Here is a 14,996-nt window from a genome sequence, read left to right on the forward strand (position 1 = left end):
TCGGGGAGCCCTCGGGAAGGGTGAGGCTGCCTTCCCCGGGCAGCGGCAGGCCGGGCAGGCAAAGCTGAGTTCGCCGTAGGGGCGGCTCCGGTTGTCCGCGCTCGGGGAGGCGACGGCCTCGCACCCGCCCGGCCGGGCCGCAGAAGCGCCAGGCGCTAAGCACAGCCCCGGCACCCAGCGTCGCCCGAGCGCGGGGAGCCGCGGCCGGCGGGGAGCTGTGCTTGTGCCCTCGGCGGGCCGGGGCCGGCCGCGCTCGGGAGGGGGCAGCGGCGGGCGGCAGCGCGGGCGGCTCCCGGCTGCGGCGGGCGGCGGGGCCGGGCGGGGGCGCTGCCGCTGAGACGCCGGGCCGGGCCGGGCGGCGGGAGGGCCCCGCAGGCTGGGCCCCGCAGGCCGGGCGCAGGGCCGGGGCACGCCGGAGCGGGGCCTCGGTGCGGCGCGGCCCGCGAGCCCCCTCCGCAGAGCTTTGGCGGGGCCTCGTTCCGCCGCTCCGGGGCGATGGGCGGCGGTGGGCGCCGCTAGGCCGCCGCGGGCAGGGCAGCGGCGGAGGCGGGAGGAGGCGGAGGCGGAGGAGGCGGCGGCCGGGGGCGGGCTGGGTCCCTCCCCGGGAAGATGAGGCGGAGGCCCGGGCTGCCGAGCGGGCTGAGCTGGGGCGCTTTCCTCCCAGCCGCCACGACAAGATGGCAGCGGCCGAGGCGGCGGCGGCAGGAGCGGTGGGGGTGAAGGGCTGAGCCCGGCCGGAACGGCGCTTCCCCGGGGAGCTCCCGGACATGCCCAGGGCGGCGGCCGCAGCTCCAGCTCGGACGCCAGTGCGGCCCGATCCGTGAAGGTGAGCGGCAGGGAGAGGAGCGGGGCCGTCCCAGCTGGGTGCAGAGGGGCGCTGCCCGCGCCGCCGGCGTTCGCCTTCTTCCCGTGGGGGGCTCCGGGGCTCGGGGCCGGGGCGGACTCGGCGCCCGGCCGCGGCGGCGTGGGGCGCGCCGCTGCCCTTGCCGGAGCCCGGCGGCGCCCCGCTTCCCCTTTTCGCCGCTCTCGGCAGCGTCCGCCCCGCCGCCTCCCCGAAGTTTGCCCTTCCCCGGCGCGGCGGAGCGCCCGGCCGCAGCCTGCCGGCGGGGCCCCGGTTGCCTGGCGAGGCCGCCGCCGCCCGGCGGGGGAGGCGTGGCCGCCCGCCTCGCCCGTTACCGGCCGCGGGTACTCCCCTCCCGGGCGCGCCGCCGCCTCCCCCCTGCACGGTGCGCCCGGGCCGCCGGGCGGCGGCCGCCTCCCCCGCGCCGCGCGGGGGGTCCCGCTGGTGGCGCCCGGGCGCGGCGGCGGCGGCGGCTCCTCCCGTTCCTGCTCCCGGCGGGACCCGGCCCGGGAAGAGGCCCGCGGGGCAGCGAGCGGTGCAAGGGGCCGGTGTGGCTGTAGCGGAGCGGGAGGAGGCCGGCGCGCTGGGCTTTGGGCAGCTCCCAGAACCGGCGCTGCGGGAGGCGAGCGGGGTTACCGCCGTTGGCTCCGCGTCCGCGGTGCGGCAGGGACGGTGCGGGCTTGTTCTGCTGCTCGGTTCAGCTTGCTGTCGGCCATAAACCTGGCGGATGCTTTTGCCTTCAACGCTGTAGGAAACGGCGATTTATGTATTTTTTGAAATTATTTTTATTTACGGTAAGCCTTCAATCGTCAATGCGATGTAGTTACTCTATATAAATATCTTTCTTTTGAGGCTGTACTTTTGTAGCTAACTGTTGCGTCTGACTTAAAACGTCAGTGCCAAGAACTGCGATGGTTTCCTTTTTTGTTAGCTCGGTAAGTTGTTCGGAGGCTGCCTGGCTTGCCTTCCCACAGAGTATGTGGCGCTCTGGTTTTGCATCTTCCTGCTTACATATAACCTTGTTTATTTCACTTACTTTAGTATCTTTAAACTCTTAGAGAACGTGTTATTAACATGAGAGACAATTACATTAAGTAAAACCTGCAGTTGTATCTAACAGTGTATATTTTGATTGTTATGCCCCCCCCCCCCCCAGTATTACCTCCCATTACATCATTTGGAAAAAAACTTTATGCTCCGGTTGATTTCACACAAAGTAGAAAAGCTTGGCTGGGCTGTGAGGACTTAACAATAATTCCATAACAGAGTAAATTTGCTAAAGGTTTCTATCAGCTAACTTTAACATTCACGCAATAACTGTCTAATAAGCGTGGCAGCCAGCAAAGAGATTAATTAAGCACCTGGAAAATAGGTCAAGACTGTATTACGAAGTGGCGTGGTGAGATCGCAAATAAATAGAGCAGAGTGTTAACATGGGCTTACCGGGAGAAAACTGATAGCGATATAACAGCGGTGACTGCTTTATCTGCTGCCGCCAACCATTTATGGTAGCGCACGGTGAGATGATGTTTATAATCATGTAAAACAGGAATTAGGTAGAGTTTTCATTTTAATGTGCTTATTGCTGGGGGCTTCGGTTGTAGCGCGAATTTTACTGCTTGCTCAGGGCGAGGCATCAGTTGTGCTTGTGAACTGTTTTTTTGTAGATAGGTTTGGCTAAATGCTCGAATTCTGGTCGTTGCGGTGGTGTGTGGCTCTGTGGGTTTGAGGACGCTTTGTAATTGGGAGAGAATCCATCAGCTGGAATAAAGTTACATTAAAAAAATTGCTCGGGAAGCTGCCTGTCACCTGGTGTCTCTGCTGGTACCTGTGATTTTTCTTTGTTTCAGGGTTTGGTTTTGTGTTTGCATGTTTCCTCCCTCCTATCTTTCAAACAGCTACTTAGAGCAACTGGGAGGTGAGAACCGGCTCCTGCATAACAAGGTGCCAGAGACAAAGGCAGGGTGTGGGGAAGAGCGAGCTTTCAACTCGGCTTACAGAAGTTGACGCAACTGATAAGGAATACTAGAATTTCTGTGTGCTGCTTTTCTTGTCTGCTTCAATTTATAGCAGTTGTTTCAAAACAAATGTTATTTTGGAGGCAATTTTTCAAAAAGCATCTGTCGGATTGAGTGCGATGGTTAAAGGGGACGGGAGGCTGAGCAGCACGTCTAGAGGCAGCGTTAGCTTACCAGCTCCTGGGTGGAACAGAATTAACTGTGCTTAATTCTCATGAAAATCCCGACCTAAATGTGTAGGAATGTCAGGCTGTGCTCCAAGCTTGTGTGTTTAGGGATGTACCTCTCCCTACTATTTTAAGGCATTGCACTCTTCCTGTTTTTAGAGTAACTTTCTTTTTAACAGTATGTGTTCTCTTTCTTGTAGTTCTCATTCTGCCAGTATGCTGATTATAGCAACAAAGATCCTTTTGACAAAACGGTGCATTTTGAAATGAGAATTTTGTAGTTAGCTTTCTTGTGTGTGTGGAGGGGGGAAGAAAAGCCTTGCTAACAGGAACAGCACTGTCATTTGAGGCTGAACATGTATTTCAGAGGAATGTTAAATACAGAAGGAAAACTTTTAGTTGAGCTAAATTTCACTGTTGCAATGTGAGGTCTGTGAGGCATTGTGGCATACGGCTGCTGTGCACGTACGGGATAGTTACAGTAGGCAGTATCGCTTTCTGCACAGAACTTTGTGGAAAAAAGCAGAGAACATCTATGCTTTTTAAAATTTTTTTCATTAGACAAGCCTTAGCTGCGCTGACTGCGTTGCAGAAGCATTACAGCTGAGGTACACTGCTTTACTAATTAACAGAAGTATGAGGTGGGTAGAGCAGGTCTCTTAATCAACTGGTGATACTTGATCAAGGGAAGAAGAAACCTGGAAGCAGGGTGTCCTCGTGGTGATAGCCGCACTCCTCAGTTATGTGTTCGCTTGAATTTTGTCAAATAGTATCCACCTTTCATACTTTGAAAAAGCTTGTTTGTACCTTCTTGTGTTTTCTGAGCTTCTTCAATTCCCTGATGATGTTGTAGTGCAGTTAGAGGAGAACTTCAGAAGTCTTGGCATAGGGTCAATTTGATGAAGAAAACATCTTCAGCACTTCTTCGTTGAAACTATGGAGCTCCTGTACATGGGTTATGTAAACTCACAGCTGGTCAAATACTTATTTTCAGCTGGTCTAACTGTTAACATTTCTTGCCTTTGAAAACAAGGGAAGTGAGAGCTGAGCTCTAGTGTCTCAGTTCCTAAGTCACTGCATTAATGTTTTTCTTCGGATCTCTTCTCTGCAAATCTGAGGTGGAGTGGAAAATAATGTATTGCTTTCAATCCAGGTCTTGGAAGAAAAGCTCATTCTTTGGGTGAAGTATGAGATGGATCTCTAGGTACCTGAAACTGTTTCAGAACTCTGGCTGGGTTGTGCGTGAAACCAAATACGAAGACATTTGTGAGGGTGAGCAGTGAGCGTGTTAGAGCTGGCCGATGAGTGTGCAGTGCACCTTAAATGATGACGTTAACTGTATTTAAGTAACTTTCAATACCTACTGCTATGAAATGCATTAGCAATGGGTTGGCTTTTCTGACTTATGTAGGCAGTGAACACCCTCTATTTGACCTGAAATAACCTATAATGAAGCATAAAGCCTGGAAAATCCTGTTACCTGTTCTTGGCTTTGCCTGCCCTCCTATATAGACCATTTTAATTTAGAGCCTCTATTTCCTTTACAGATTTCTAGGAAAATTGAAGCTGTCCTTGTCTTCGGAGGCACTAACTTTTGTGTGGTGGATGAGCAGAGGAACAACATGTAATTCTGAAAGTGGGTTTTAGGCTGTGACTTTATTTGTTAGCGTAGTATTTCCTACAGGGCAGGTCGTCTGTGTCCCGTGTCCTCCCCCTCCACCACCTGCCCCTTAATTCTTCAGTTGTCTTGTTTTCAATATAGTGAATGTTGGGCACGATGGCATGAATTATTATGAGTCTTGGGTTTTAGATGCAGTCTGGGGATAATCTTTGTACAGTTTTGTAGTATTTTTTTACATTATGTCACTTTTTTCATATAGTGTCTCAATATTCCACTTCAATTTTGAAAGCGTGTAACTTTCTGACAAAATGGAGTTAATCTCTAGTTAAGAAATTTTTCTTGGAAATGGAAGAAGAGCCAAGTAACCAGAGTGTTTTTAAAGCAAGTTAATTCAAGTAGTTCTGATTTTTTTTTTCTATTTTATTCAGTGTCTTGGAATCAGTTTAATTTCAAAATACCTCTTCCTATGTTATAAACTTCACATATTTAATAGTCTCAGTATTATCTGAACTCTTTGTACAACGTTTTTTCACCTTGTGTTTTCAGGAAAAATTAGAAAATACTCCTTTTCAGAAGTATGGCCTTTTCTTGAGCTTTATTGTGCCCTACAATGTTTGGGAATAACAGGATGAAGCCTAGAAAAATGTTAAGGTCAAGTTCCAAAATGCAGCAATAAAATAAGTCTTGGTGAAATATTGAAAGACAAAACAGGTATAAGAAATATTTTCATATGTTTTTAGTATGATCAAAGCTACAGCAACTATCTCAATGTTAAAAAGTAATCAGATTCTTATGTAGGGAGTAGTATTACTGTGTATTATGCGATGCTTCCATCAAACCCCTCTCTTTTTAAAATCGGTAGTCTTATACTCATGTGATTCTTTCCATTCTTGCTAAAATAACTTAACAGGTCTAGAAAGCTATTTTACTGCTTTTTCAAGCATGGTACAGTTGAAATAAGAGTAATGCTTTTCATCTAAAAAGTCAGCTATTGTCAAATGAAAATCACTTTCTATAAACATTACTTGCCAAATATGTATGGCACTGCAGTAACTGCCCATTCAGAATAAGTGGTGGAAAATCTAGGTACAAGAAAGCTCAGGTCCTGACACCTGTGCGGTCTCACATTAACATCATCCTTGTTAAAAGAGGAGGGGGCTGCTGCAGGTCCGAGGTGCTCACAGCTGTTTTCCAGGCTTGCGGGGAACGGCTCTGTAATCCACCCACCTGAGCCTTTCTGCCCCTTCCCCACACTGGAGGCTGTGCTCCTTTTGCTTACTACACCCTGTTGTCCTGCAGCTCTTTCTGTGGGAGCGGGACACTTCCAAGGCATGAGACTGGCAGGAACGTAAATTGCTGGCTGAGATGAGATTTTTATCACAGAGCTGGAGCTTGGCTTTTGCCTTGCCTTGGGGCAAGCGGTGTCCAGTACTGGGGAAAACTTGCTTTGGGTTACTTTAGGAGTTTAGTTTCACTTGGCTTTGGGTTAGAAGGCGAACTGTGAGATGGGAGTGGGTCTCCTCACCTCATGCTCACCTTGAAGCATCATAAAATGTGATGGCAAAACTGGTCCCTGGGCAGGAAAAGCTGCCAGCAGGACAGCTTCAGCTGGGATGGTGCTAACTGGTGCAGCTGTGCTTTGTGTGGGGCTGGAGTGTCTTCATTGCAGAGATGTTTGCTGCTTTTATTAGTGTGACCAAATCCTTCCAGGCCAGCTCTCTAGGGTCTTTGGATGTGAACTGACATTTGAACCTTTCCCCGATCCTGCTGGTGTAGACTGAAACAAGTGCCTACCTACAGAAGGGCGCCGGCGTAGGCTCAAGGTCTGAATGAAAAGGCTGTCGTATAAATGCAAGTGCTGAGAGAGAACAAACTTCAGTACTGATGATTGATAAAAAGTTACCGTAATGGTAGTAAAGAAACTGGGGATTTTACTGGTGATTTGAGCTCCCTCTGGAAGGTAAGAGTAACCACTAGCATCAGGTATTTGTAAAAATTATCTATATGCACAACTTTATCTGAAACCTTAGTAATTAACTTCTGTAAAAGTTATTTACTTTTTGATATGTGGATACGGAAACACATTTCTTCTCTCATGTTTCCACATTCTCTGTTATTTACTACTTTGTTTTGGTCCTTTATCAGTGTTTACAAAAAATGGTGTGTTAACCTTGACCTTATTCCACTAGTTTGAGTAAAATGTACTAATTTTTTTCCCTCTTCCCTATGGTACAGGCTTTGCCTGTATTGGTACACAACAATTGGTGGAACTTGCACAACTTCCAGAAGTCTTTTTATTTGTTTCTGGTAAGATGTCTTTCTGCTTTTTTTGACTAAGAAGCTGTTAATGTGTGTCACTGCCCTGTAAATCTCTTCCTTCCTGTGTTTTCCTAGAAACTTCAGTCATCTGGTACTTCCAACCTTTTTCTATTATTCTGTGGTTTTTCTTTCTTTCTTTCTTTGACTTGCTTGCTTGTCTACAGTCTGTGTGTTCTAGTTGAGAATTTTTTTTTCCACAGCTTGTTTTTGAAGATTTACACTGTTTGTAGGGGTAGAGGAGGTCCTTACAAGGTCTTTATTTTCAGTGCTTGAATCTGTTTAGTATGGGTGTTCTGGTCCTCGGGGATCTTAGCTGTGGAGCCCTTCGGGAGGAACAGGCTTTGTTCCTAAGAGAATACAAATGCTCTTTGCCTCCTCTTTACTTATCTATTAACATCAACTTATTTTGTGATTCAATAAATTGATTGGTATTCAGCCTAATAGAAACAGATTGGTTTCATGAGATTCTGAAGAGTTTTATTAATACCTTTTCTTTATGGCCTTTGATACGATGCTAAGGGCTGACTGCTTCCTGGGGCTGTGTCAGCTCTGCGCCCTGCAAGAGGACATCATGGGAGTTTTTCTCGCAAAATGTTGTGACAAGTACTCTTTGAGACTAAATGTTTTTAAAACTTGGTTGAAGAGATGTCTAAACTTTTGTTTTAAAGATTAAAACAAGAGTGAATGTTAAATGTTTATGCTACAAATGGAAAGATTATTAGATATGGAAGGGAACGCAGAAGAGGAAAAACTGATGTATGTTTATCAGTGTTATGCCCTAGCTAGTGGGGTCATATGCTGCACGTTATCTTGGCTTTCTTTTTGCGTACCTCTTTTGTGTCATTAAATCAATAAGCTTTCTGCATAGGGGAGAGGGAGAAATTTCTTGCGCTGGTGGCTTTGGGAAACATTATAATACGGGTTATTACAATTATTGATTTGTTAGGAGGCAAAAGGCTGAGCCTTTTGTGAGAGAATAGGCGTTTCTAATGCACTGATCTTTGCCGGTAGGAAATGCTGCTTCCTCCACGTCTTCAGAAATGTGGAAGAAGTGGTAAACACCTATTTTCCCTCCGTTCTTTAGTCATTGCTCTGTATATGCTGTGTCTAATGCATACAGCTGTTTGCAGTAAGCAACCAATGCAATTTTCATGATATTGTTGCTTACAATGAAAGAAAGTCATCTGTTATATAAAAGCAAAATATTAAACCCACAATTTTAAGTAAGGAATTTGTATTCTGGAAAAAAAATTTGGACTTGAAGGAGTTTTCATCCTCTCTGTGTGTGTGTGTGTATATATATATATATATATATAAAAAACCCTTTCAAACATACACACAGTGACTATATATAGATCTCTGTGTGTGTATAGACCTCAGTAGACGTTTGAAAGTTGTTGCTGGCTGTAGCTGAAGTGACTGACCTGAAAACTTTACCAAAGATAAATCAAGAGAAGTGTGTTGGATTATGTCTTAATTCTTTTACAGTTAAGTTAGCTTTTTTTTGTTTGTTTTAAATCTAAGCTTCATGTTTTCAGCAATATTTTTGTTGCAGAAGGAATTGGATATGATTTGTGAATGAATAGGTGTGCTGTCTTGATGACTTAGTAGCTGCTTCATATTGAAGTTCTGGTTGGTCATATTGGAAGAGTAATTAGGCTTTTCATGTATTTGGGGCAAGTTTTAACTCAAATGTTACTTACTGCTGGGTAATTCTCAGTGTCTAGGAAACAGTTTTAAACACTTCCCGAACTCTGCTCCCTTGGTACAATAGACCCTGATGAGCATATTTTTGCATTATGCCAGACTTAGTGAGCTCGACAGGTTAGAGTATGTGCCGTTGCAAACTTAATGTGCAAGTTCTGTGGGGAGAACAGTAATTTTGTGTTGCTGTACTGATGCGTGCTTTGTCCAGCTGAAAATCTTTTATTATAAGAGGGAGGAAGATAATTTTTAGTGAAGCTCCTCCACCTTGAGTAGTTTAGAAGACTTGATGAAGAATCAACTTCATGTAAGACCCCTTCGTGGGTGTACAGATGTTCTGGCATGCCAGCCGTTCTGTGGAGGTGTAGTAGCAATGAGGAAAATAGCAGTCTAGATTTATATTCTTACAGGAGCTACATTTGATATTGAGCTATTCTAAAAGGAAACTTCTAAATAAAGTTTCTTAGCTGGGTTGGTCCGCTTCCAATTCTAACAAAAGCCCAGCAGACTAAGAATGCATAATTAAGCAATGAAATAAAAATAAAATGGCTGGATATAAGAAGGAAAAATGACATACATACTTGTTTAGCAAGTCTTTTTGGGTTTTGGGGGGATGTGTGTGTGTGGTTTTGTTTTTCGAAACCGGCATGCGAACAGGTGGTTTACCAGCAGGCAGTTTGAGCTAAGCCCCTCTATCAAATTTTATTCCTATTTCAAGGAAGGTGGCAAAATCTTTTGGAAATACTTACGGCAGTGGAAAAAGCGTGGCTTTATGTCCTGCCTCTCTGCTCGCTTTGATCCTCCTTGCTGCACTGAAATGACAGGCAGTAGCAGTAGCTTCAGTACATCCTTCAGCACCGTACTGTCCTGCAGAACCCAAAGGTGTGGGCTCTCCTAATCACTGCTGTTAGGGACTTTTTGTTTCCATGTGCCTGCTGTTCTCAGGTTCAAAAAGAGTTAGTAGTCTTTTAAAAGAAGAGATTAGGCTGGCCAAGCCCTGGCTGGTTGAACTGCCCCGTTTGTGTTGATGGTGGCACATCCTGGTTTGGAGAGCGTGCTCCCTTTCAGGGCTGGTGGCCAGTACGGAGCTGCTTGTCCTTCCTTTTCAGTTGCGTAACAGCTTCTTGCCCAGCAGAGAAGTACATGCTTGAAGTATTGTTCTGTTCGCCTTTTTAACGATGATTGCAGTCATATTGGCATCGCAAGATTTAGCTTTTGATATTTGTGGAAAATATGAATATAGTGATTGTGTTCTTCAGTACTGCTACAGGTGACGGCGTTGAGTCTTGCGAGTCTGTGCTGATATTTTATGTAAAAGATGTTTGCGTTTGTGTGGTGTCAGTTCTGTTTCTAAGTATTGAGACAATAGCGTAAGTGAGACTGGTTTGCAGTATGCTTGAATGAACGTATATTTTCAGTTTCTGGTATCACTGCAATGTTGGTAGTGTCTGATTAAAAATACCTCAAATGTTGCACAAATCTAAAGTCGGCCTCGTAGCATTCTTAAAACTGCAATTTGCTTCTCACTAAGACTGTCTCCAAATTTGGAACCAACCTCTGGCCTTCCAGCCTCAACTTTCGCCACTGATCTGTGTGGGACTGAGGTTTCACATCAGGCAAAGGCTACCATCGGCTCAGCTTAATTTTGTTGGTGTATGATGGGCTAGAATTCCTGAGCTCTGAAACATCTTATGTGGCCTAATTAAAGATCATAATAATTGCTTTTGTCATTGAACTTCTGGGTTTCTGGTTGCTACCCCTAGACCTGGGTGTTGGCTTCTTTGCAGCAGCATCAGAGCTGCCTCTGCATCTCCCTGGCCTCTGTGGTGGAATGTGTGTGTGCCTGTGCAGTTCATGTCCAGAATTGCTTCCACGGTTATGCAAGGAAACAGTTCATCTGGCATGTGTTACTTAAAACATCTCAGTGCTTCCTCCTTTGCTCAGGTCCCTCCCTTCCGTGGGTCAGAGCTGGCTTTGAGGTGGCAGAGGAGGTAGGTTTCCCTGGGCTTCTATCTCTTGACACTTTGCACTTTCTGTGGCTATGTTTTCCTTTTATAAATTGCATGAAGCCTCAGTTGCCAGTGCTGTTGTTATGAATCGTACAGCTGGAGTAAGGGAATTCCTCAGGGTGAACAGTTCATGGGTATGAAAGTGCTCACATCAGTACAGCTTGTTCAGCTACATATCCAAAATAAACAATAACATAGAGGTGCTGCTACTACCAGTAATAAGGTTTCTTCTGGGGGGAAAGAGAGAGCAACCAGTTCAGCTTTGTATTTGCTAAATAAATTGAAAAGTTGGGTGGCACCTAACATACCAAGAACAGGTTTTTTTAACCTGGGAAAAATGACAGTATCCTCATGGCGTTTTCAAAGTGATGCACAATGTAAATAAAACACTTCTGAAGTTCTACTGCTCAACTTGTGCATTTGCTGGAAATCGCTGAGCTTCTAGAAAGCCTCCCTTGATACTCCGCTGCACTCCGGCAAGGGTGTGAGTGTGCTGGAACCGGTTCTCACCCATGGAGGCTTGAAAGAAGCTGGAAAACAAGTTTTCTGGAGTTAAATTGTAACTATGGTATTAGGTGGCTGACCCTGGCTGGGCTTTGCCTGTTGGGGATTTTACTGCAACAGCAGCACCACAGTGATCGCAGTCCTGGGGCAGTGAAAAGAGGCTCTTTGTTTTGCAAAGAATTAAGGGAGTAGCGCAGCAATTTCTCTTCAGCTCCGCTGCAGTGATCTTACTAACTAGTTACTCTGCTACGCACACCCCTTACTCTGTCATGAGGAAATGTCAACTTGTCGTTAATTATTAACAGCGGTCAGGCCTGGAACAGCCTGTGCTTCTCAAGGTTGTTACAGTGTGCCAGATCGGTCACGTTTTTGAATTTGCCTGGAACTGTTTGAAGAAGGATGGAGATGTAATTCTAAGAATCTGGTATAAAGAGCGTGGTTACAGTTAGGTGAACATTAGCAAGACGTTACTGGGGTTCTCCGTTTCACTAAGCAATGGCTGTGTGGTTCTCTATTCAGTTTCTGTAGAGAGTAGCTTGACTGGGAGGGGGGGAGCAAACTATGAAACACCTCCTCTTTATTGTCATTACTTTTTGAAAATGTATTTTCATTTATTTAAATGAATAAACAATTAATTTACTTATTTGAAATGCAGTGACTTCATTACTTCGTAATTTCTTCAGAAGCACAGAATTTAGTCTTGATATAATTTAGTGTTTAATAAGCCAAGCAAGTGTAGACTTCCCAGTTCTCTTTGCTTTGAACTTAGAGCCAAGAAGCCTCGTTTCCTTCAAAGGGAGCCTATCTAGACTTAACAATACTTGGTAGGTGTCTCAAGACAGGTTTCTTTTCCAGGTCCCCTGCAGTATTCACTAGCAGCAGCTGGCATGTGAGGTGGGATGCAGCAGCCGTGGTACTGCAGCAAAGCAAGCTGGGCAAACCCAGAGCCAGCCACAGCTTGTGTGTGCTGCTGCCCAGGATTAGGATGGTCATCTTGAACTTGGGGAAGGAGAAGAAGGCTTTAAAAATGTGCCTAGGGTCAATGGACAGACCTCCCTGAGAGTAAAACTGAAAATCAAGTCTGAAGCTAGTCAAGTAGCCAGAGGCTGCCTGTAGTAGGTTATCTGGGCACTGTGCTTTTTAGTCCATCTTCTGATAGTTCCGTTGGCTTTGATTTGCATCCTGGAGTGGTCTGGTAGTGCATGCATTTGATTTTTATTTGAAATTGAATTTAACTGGAAGATGCACACCAGCTGCTTGTGAGTGTTCAGGCTCAAGTAACCTGCCTGAAATGAGCACAGAATTGGGTTTTTCTTTCCTTTAGTACTGGCTGCTTTGCTCCCTGCATCCCTTTCTTACTGTGCTGCTGGACTCGTTCATGTGGATACAGTCTGACAAGCTTCAGTTTGTACAAGGGAGCAGGAGTAGTCTTGATAGGAAGTGTGGACTCAGTGAAATGATTTGTGACAGGAGGGAAGAAAGAAAGATCCACTCTGTGGTAGGTGAAAATGCGTAGTATGTTGTTTTTTTTTACCGGAAGACCTGCTTAAAAAACCCAAACAAAAATCGTAACTCTACAACATAGTAACTGTATCCTTTCCAGTGTAGCCATCCATAGGATTACATTTTAACCTGAATCCCCCAAACCCCAAACAAAAAAACCTACTCCCCCCAAAAAACCCCAATCCAAACAACCGAACAAAAACAAAACCCAGCAAAAAAATCCCCCAAAAACCAAACAAAAAAAACCCTAAACAACAAAACCCAAAACAAAAAAACCTCACCACCACCACTACCAACCACAAAAAAAACCCCAACCTAACAAAAAATTCCCTGCGGCACAGCAGTGCTGGTGGTGGAGGTGGTGTGGCGTTTCCCCGTGCCGCTCTGCTGTCCACGCGTGGGGCTGGATTTTCATCTGGGTGGGGAGAAATCAAGTCTGTTAGCTTCTCAAAGCAAAGACCTCCAGCAACGGTTTGTGTTGGATAGTTGCGTGCTGTTCTGGTGTATTTAATTGCATATATGTTAATGTATAGTGAAGAGAGTGCTTCTGTCTGGAATGTCTTCCGAGTGCTGCATATGAGGGGATGGCAGAGGTCTTCAAGCAGTCTCAGGTGTAGGACGCTGCAGGATTTTACTGCGCCTGTTTCACCAAACACCTTATTCATTGGTTATAAGAAGATACTGTAGCTTCTCCAAATAAGATTGGGTCTTGAAATATATGTTTAAAAAGAGACAGACAAAATACTGGGAGTAAAGTAGAAGTGTTTAGGGGAAGGTAAGAAATTAGATGCTTGTACAAGAACTCTTGAAACTATTTTAATTTTCTGGAGTAATTTGACTTTTTTTAGTTTAGTCTGTCTCGATCACATCAAAAGTTGTTCTCCCAGGGTTTGTAATTTTTTTTTTTTTTCCCTTGGAGTTGCTAAAAATGTTCTCATAATAGCTCAATAAACACTTCTTATCTGAGAACAGAGCTGTTACTGTGGTCAGAGTTCAGGGTCGGGGAGTTAAGCCTGGAAGAAACACAGAAACCCGCAAACAGGATAGCCTAGTTTTTCTCATCCAACTGAAATTAACGTTAAAGAGAAAGCTGGGAGTATGTGCTTCCAGTCCTTCTGGACTGGTTTGAATAGCATGAGCTATAAGAAACTGGCCGTTTTGAATACAGTGCAGGCTGAATCCCAGCAGGCTCAGGTAAGGATTTGTTTGCGTGGTCTTCCAGCCATGCTGGAAGGAAGGAAGGACTGTCCTTCCTCCGTTCTCCCCACCGCTGGGTTGTTGTCCTCTCTTTCAGAAAAACTCCTTAATTGCAGCGCAGGTTTATCACTGCTTTTTCAAAGTAATCATCCTGATTTCATACCATTGACATTGGTGACACACTCGGGCAAATACCTTCTCCAGAAGTTAAACCAAGCAAGACGTTTGCTGTTTAGTTATGGTAGATCCAGGGTGAATGGAGCCCTGGGGTTGCTGCAGCTTCCCAAGCCTCTTGCGTGTGGGTCGGGCATCCAGGCTCCTTCCCTCCGGGCAGCGCAGCTTTGGCTGCTCGTGCTGACCTGTTTGTGCCTAGGGGCTCAGCAGGGCTGCAGGGCTCGGGGGTCTGCCCGGCACTGAGGTGTGTCTCTGAGTTGCAGGGGTGATGCTGGGTGTCCGAACTCTCCCGTCAGCAAACTGGTGGCTAACACAGCAGCGTCACCTTGAAAAGAGGGACAGTTTCTTTACTTCTGAAGTGTAAAAGGTTTTTTGAGGTTGAACGTTTTACTTCTTGCGTGCAGATGCATGTGAAAGAGGTGTAAAGTGGGGATTCTGGTGAAAAAAGCAGGAACCTTGGAAAGATTTTAAGAAAATAAAAGTATATTATTTTGAGACTTTAGTGTCTTTTGAGTAAATGTGGCAAGCCTGGTATTTGAGCCAGCCCAGAGGAACAGTAGGCTGCCGACAGAAGGTTTGACTTGTCCTGAGCTGGGCAGGTGGCACTGGAAGCTCCAAGTAGGTTTGGCTGTATGCATGCTCCAGGGCAGTCGGTAAGAGTTGATTTTTAGAGCTCTAGGTAATGTGGTCAGGATAAATGATTCACTTAAATATAATTATTATAGAAAAGAGAGGAAGTCCCATAGTCAATAGTATACTTATACTGGGCACCAAGCACTTTGTAATGGGGTATGTTGTAACGGAGACAATTCAGGAACTTGGAGAAGTTTTGCCTGTGTTTTGAGGTTGAGGGTTAACCTTAAATCCATGGTGTGGAGCAGGAGGCCAGTGGCGGTCCCCAAATGCCCGGTGGCGAGAGAGCCTAGCTGCCTTGCTACA

The 14,996-nt window shown here is 45.9% G+C and overlaps 1 protein-coding gene across 4 annotated transcripts in view; it reads left to right on the forward strand.

Annotated features, from left to right (window-relative positions):
- HIPK3 (homeodomain interacting protein kinase 3) overlaps positions 1-14,996 on the forward strand; it is a 113,667-nt gene that overhangs the window by 35,523 nt on the left and 63,148 nt on the right. The window contains exon 1 of one of the 4 annotated variants that reach the window (XM_055721694.1): positions 609-826. The exons of 1 other annotated variant lie outside the window; for it this stretch is intronic. Coding sequence is in view for 1 of the 3 variants with exons in the window: in XM_027810431.2 (XP_027666232.2) it covers positions 2,347-2,359 (13 nt within the window). In the remaining 2 variants the exon portion in view is untranslated. Of the gene's footprint in view, positions 1-608; positions 827-1,389; positions 1,636-2,169; positions 2,360-14,996 lie in introns of those variants that run through there. 2 more of the 4 variants (XM_005442717.4, XM_027810431.2) reach the window with 2 other exon arrangements.

Source organism: Falco cherrug, chromosome 10, assembly GCF_023634085.1.
Source record: "Falco cherrug isolate bFalChe1 chromosome 10, bFalChe1.pri, whole genome shotgun sequence".
Classification (NCBI taxonomy): Eukaryota; Metazoa; Chordata; class Aves; order Falconiformes; family Falconidae; genus Falco; species Falco cherrug.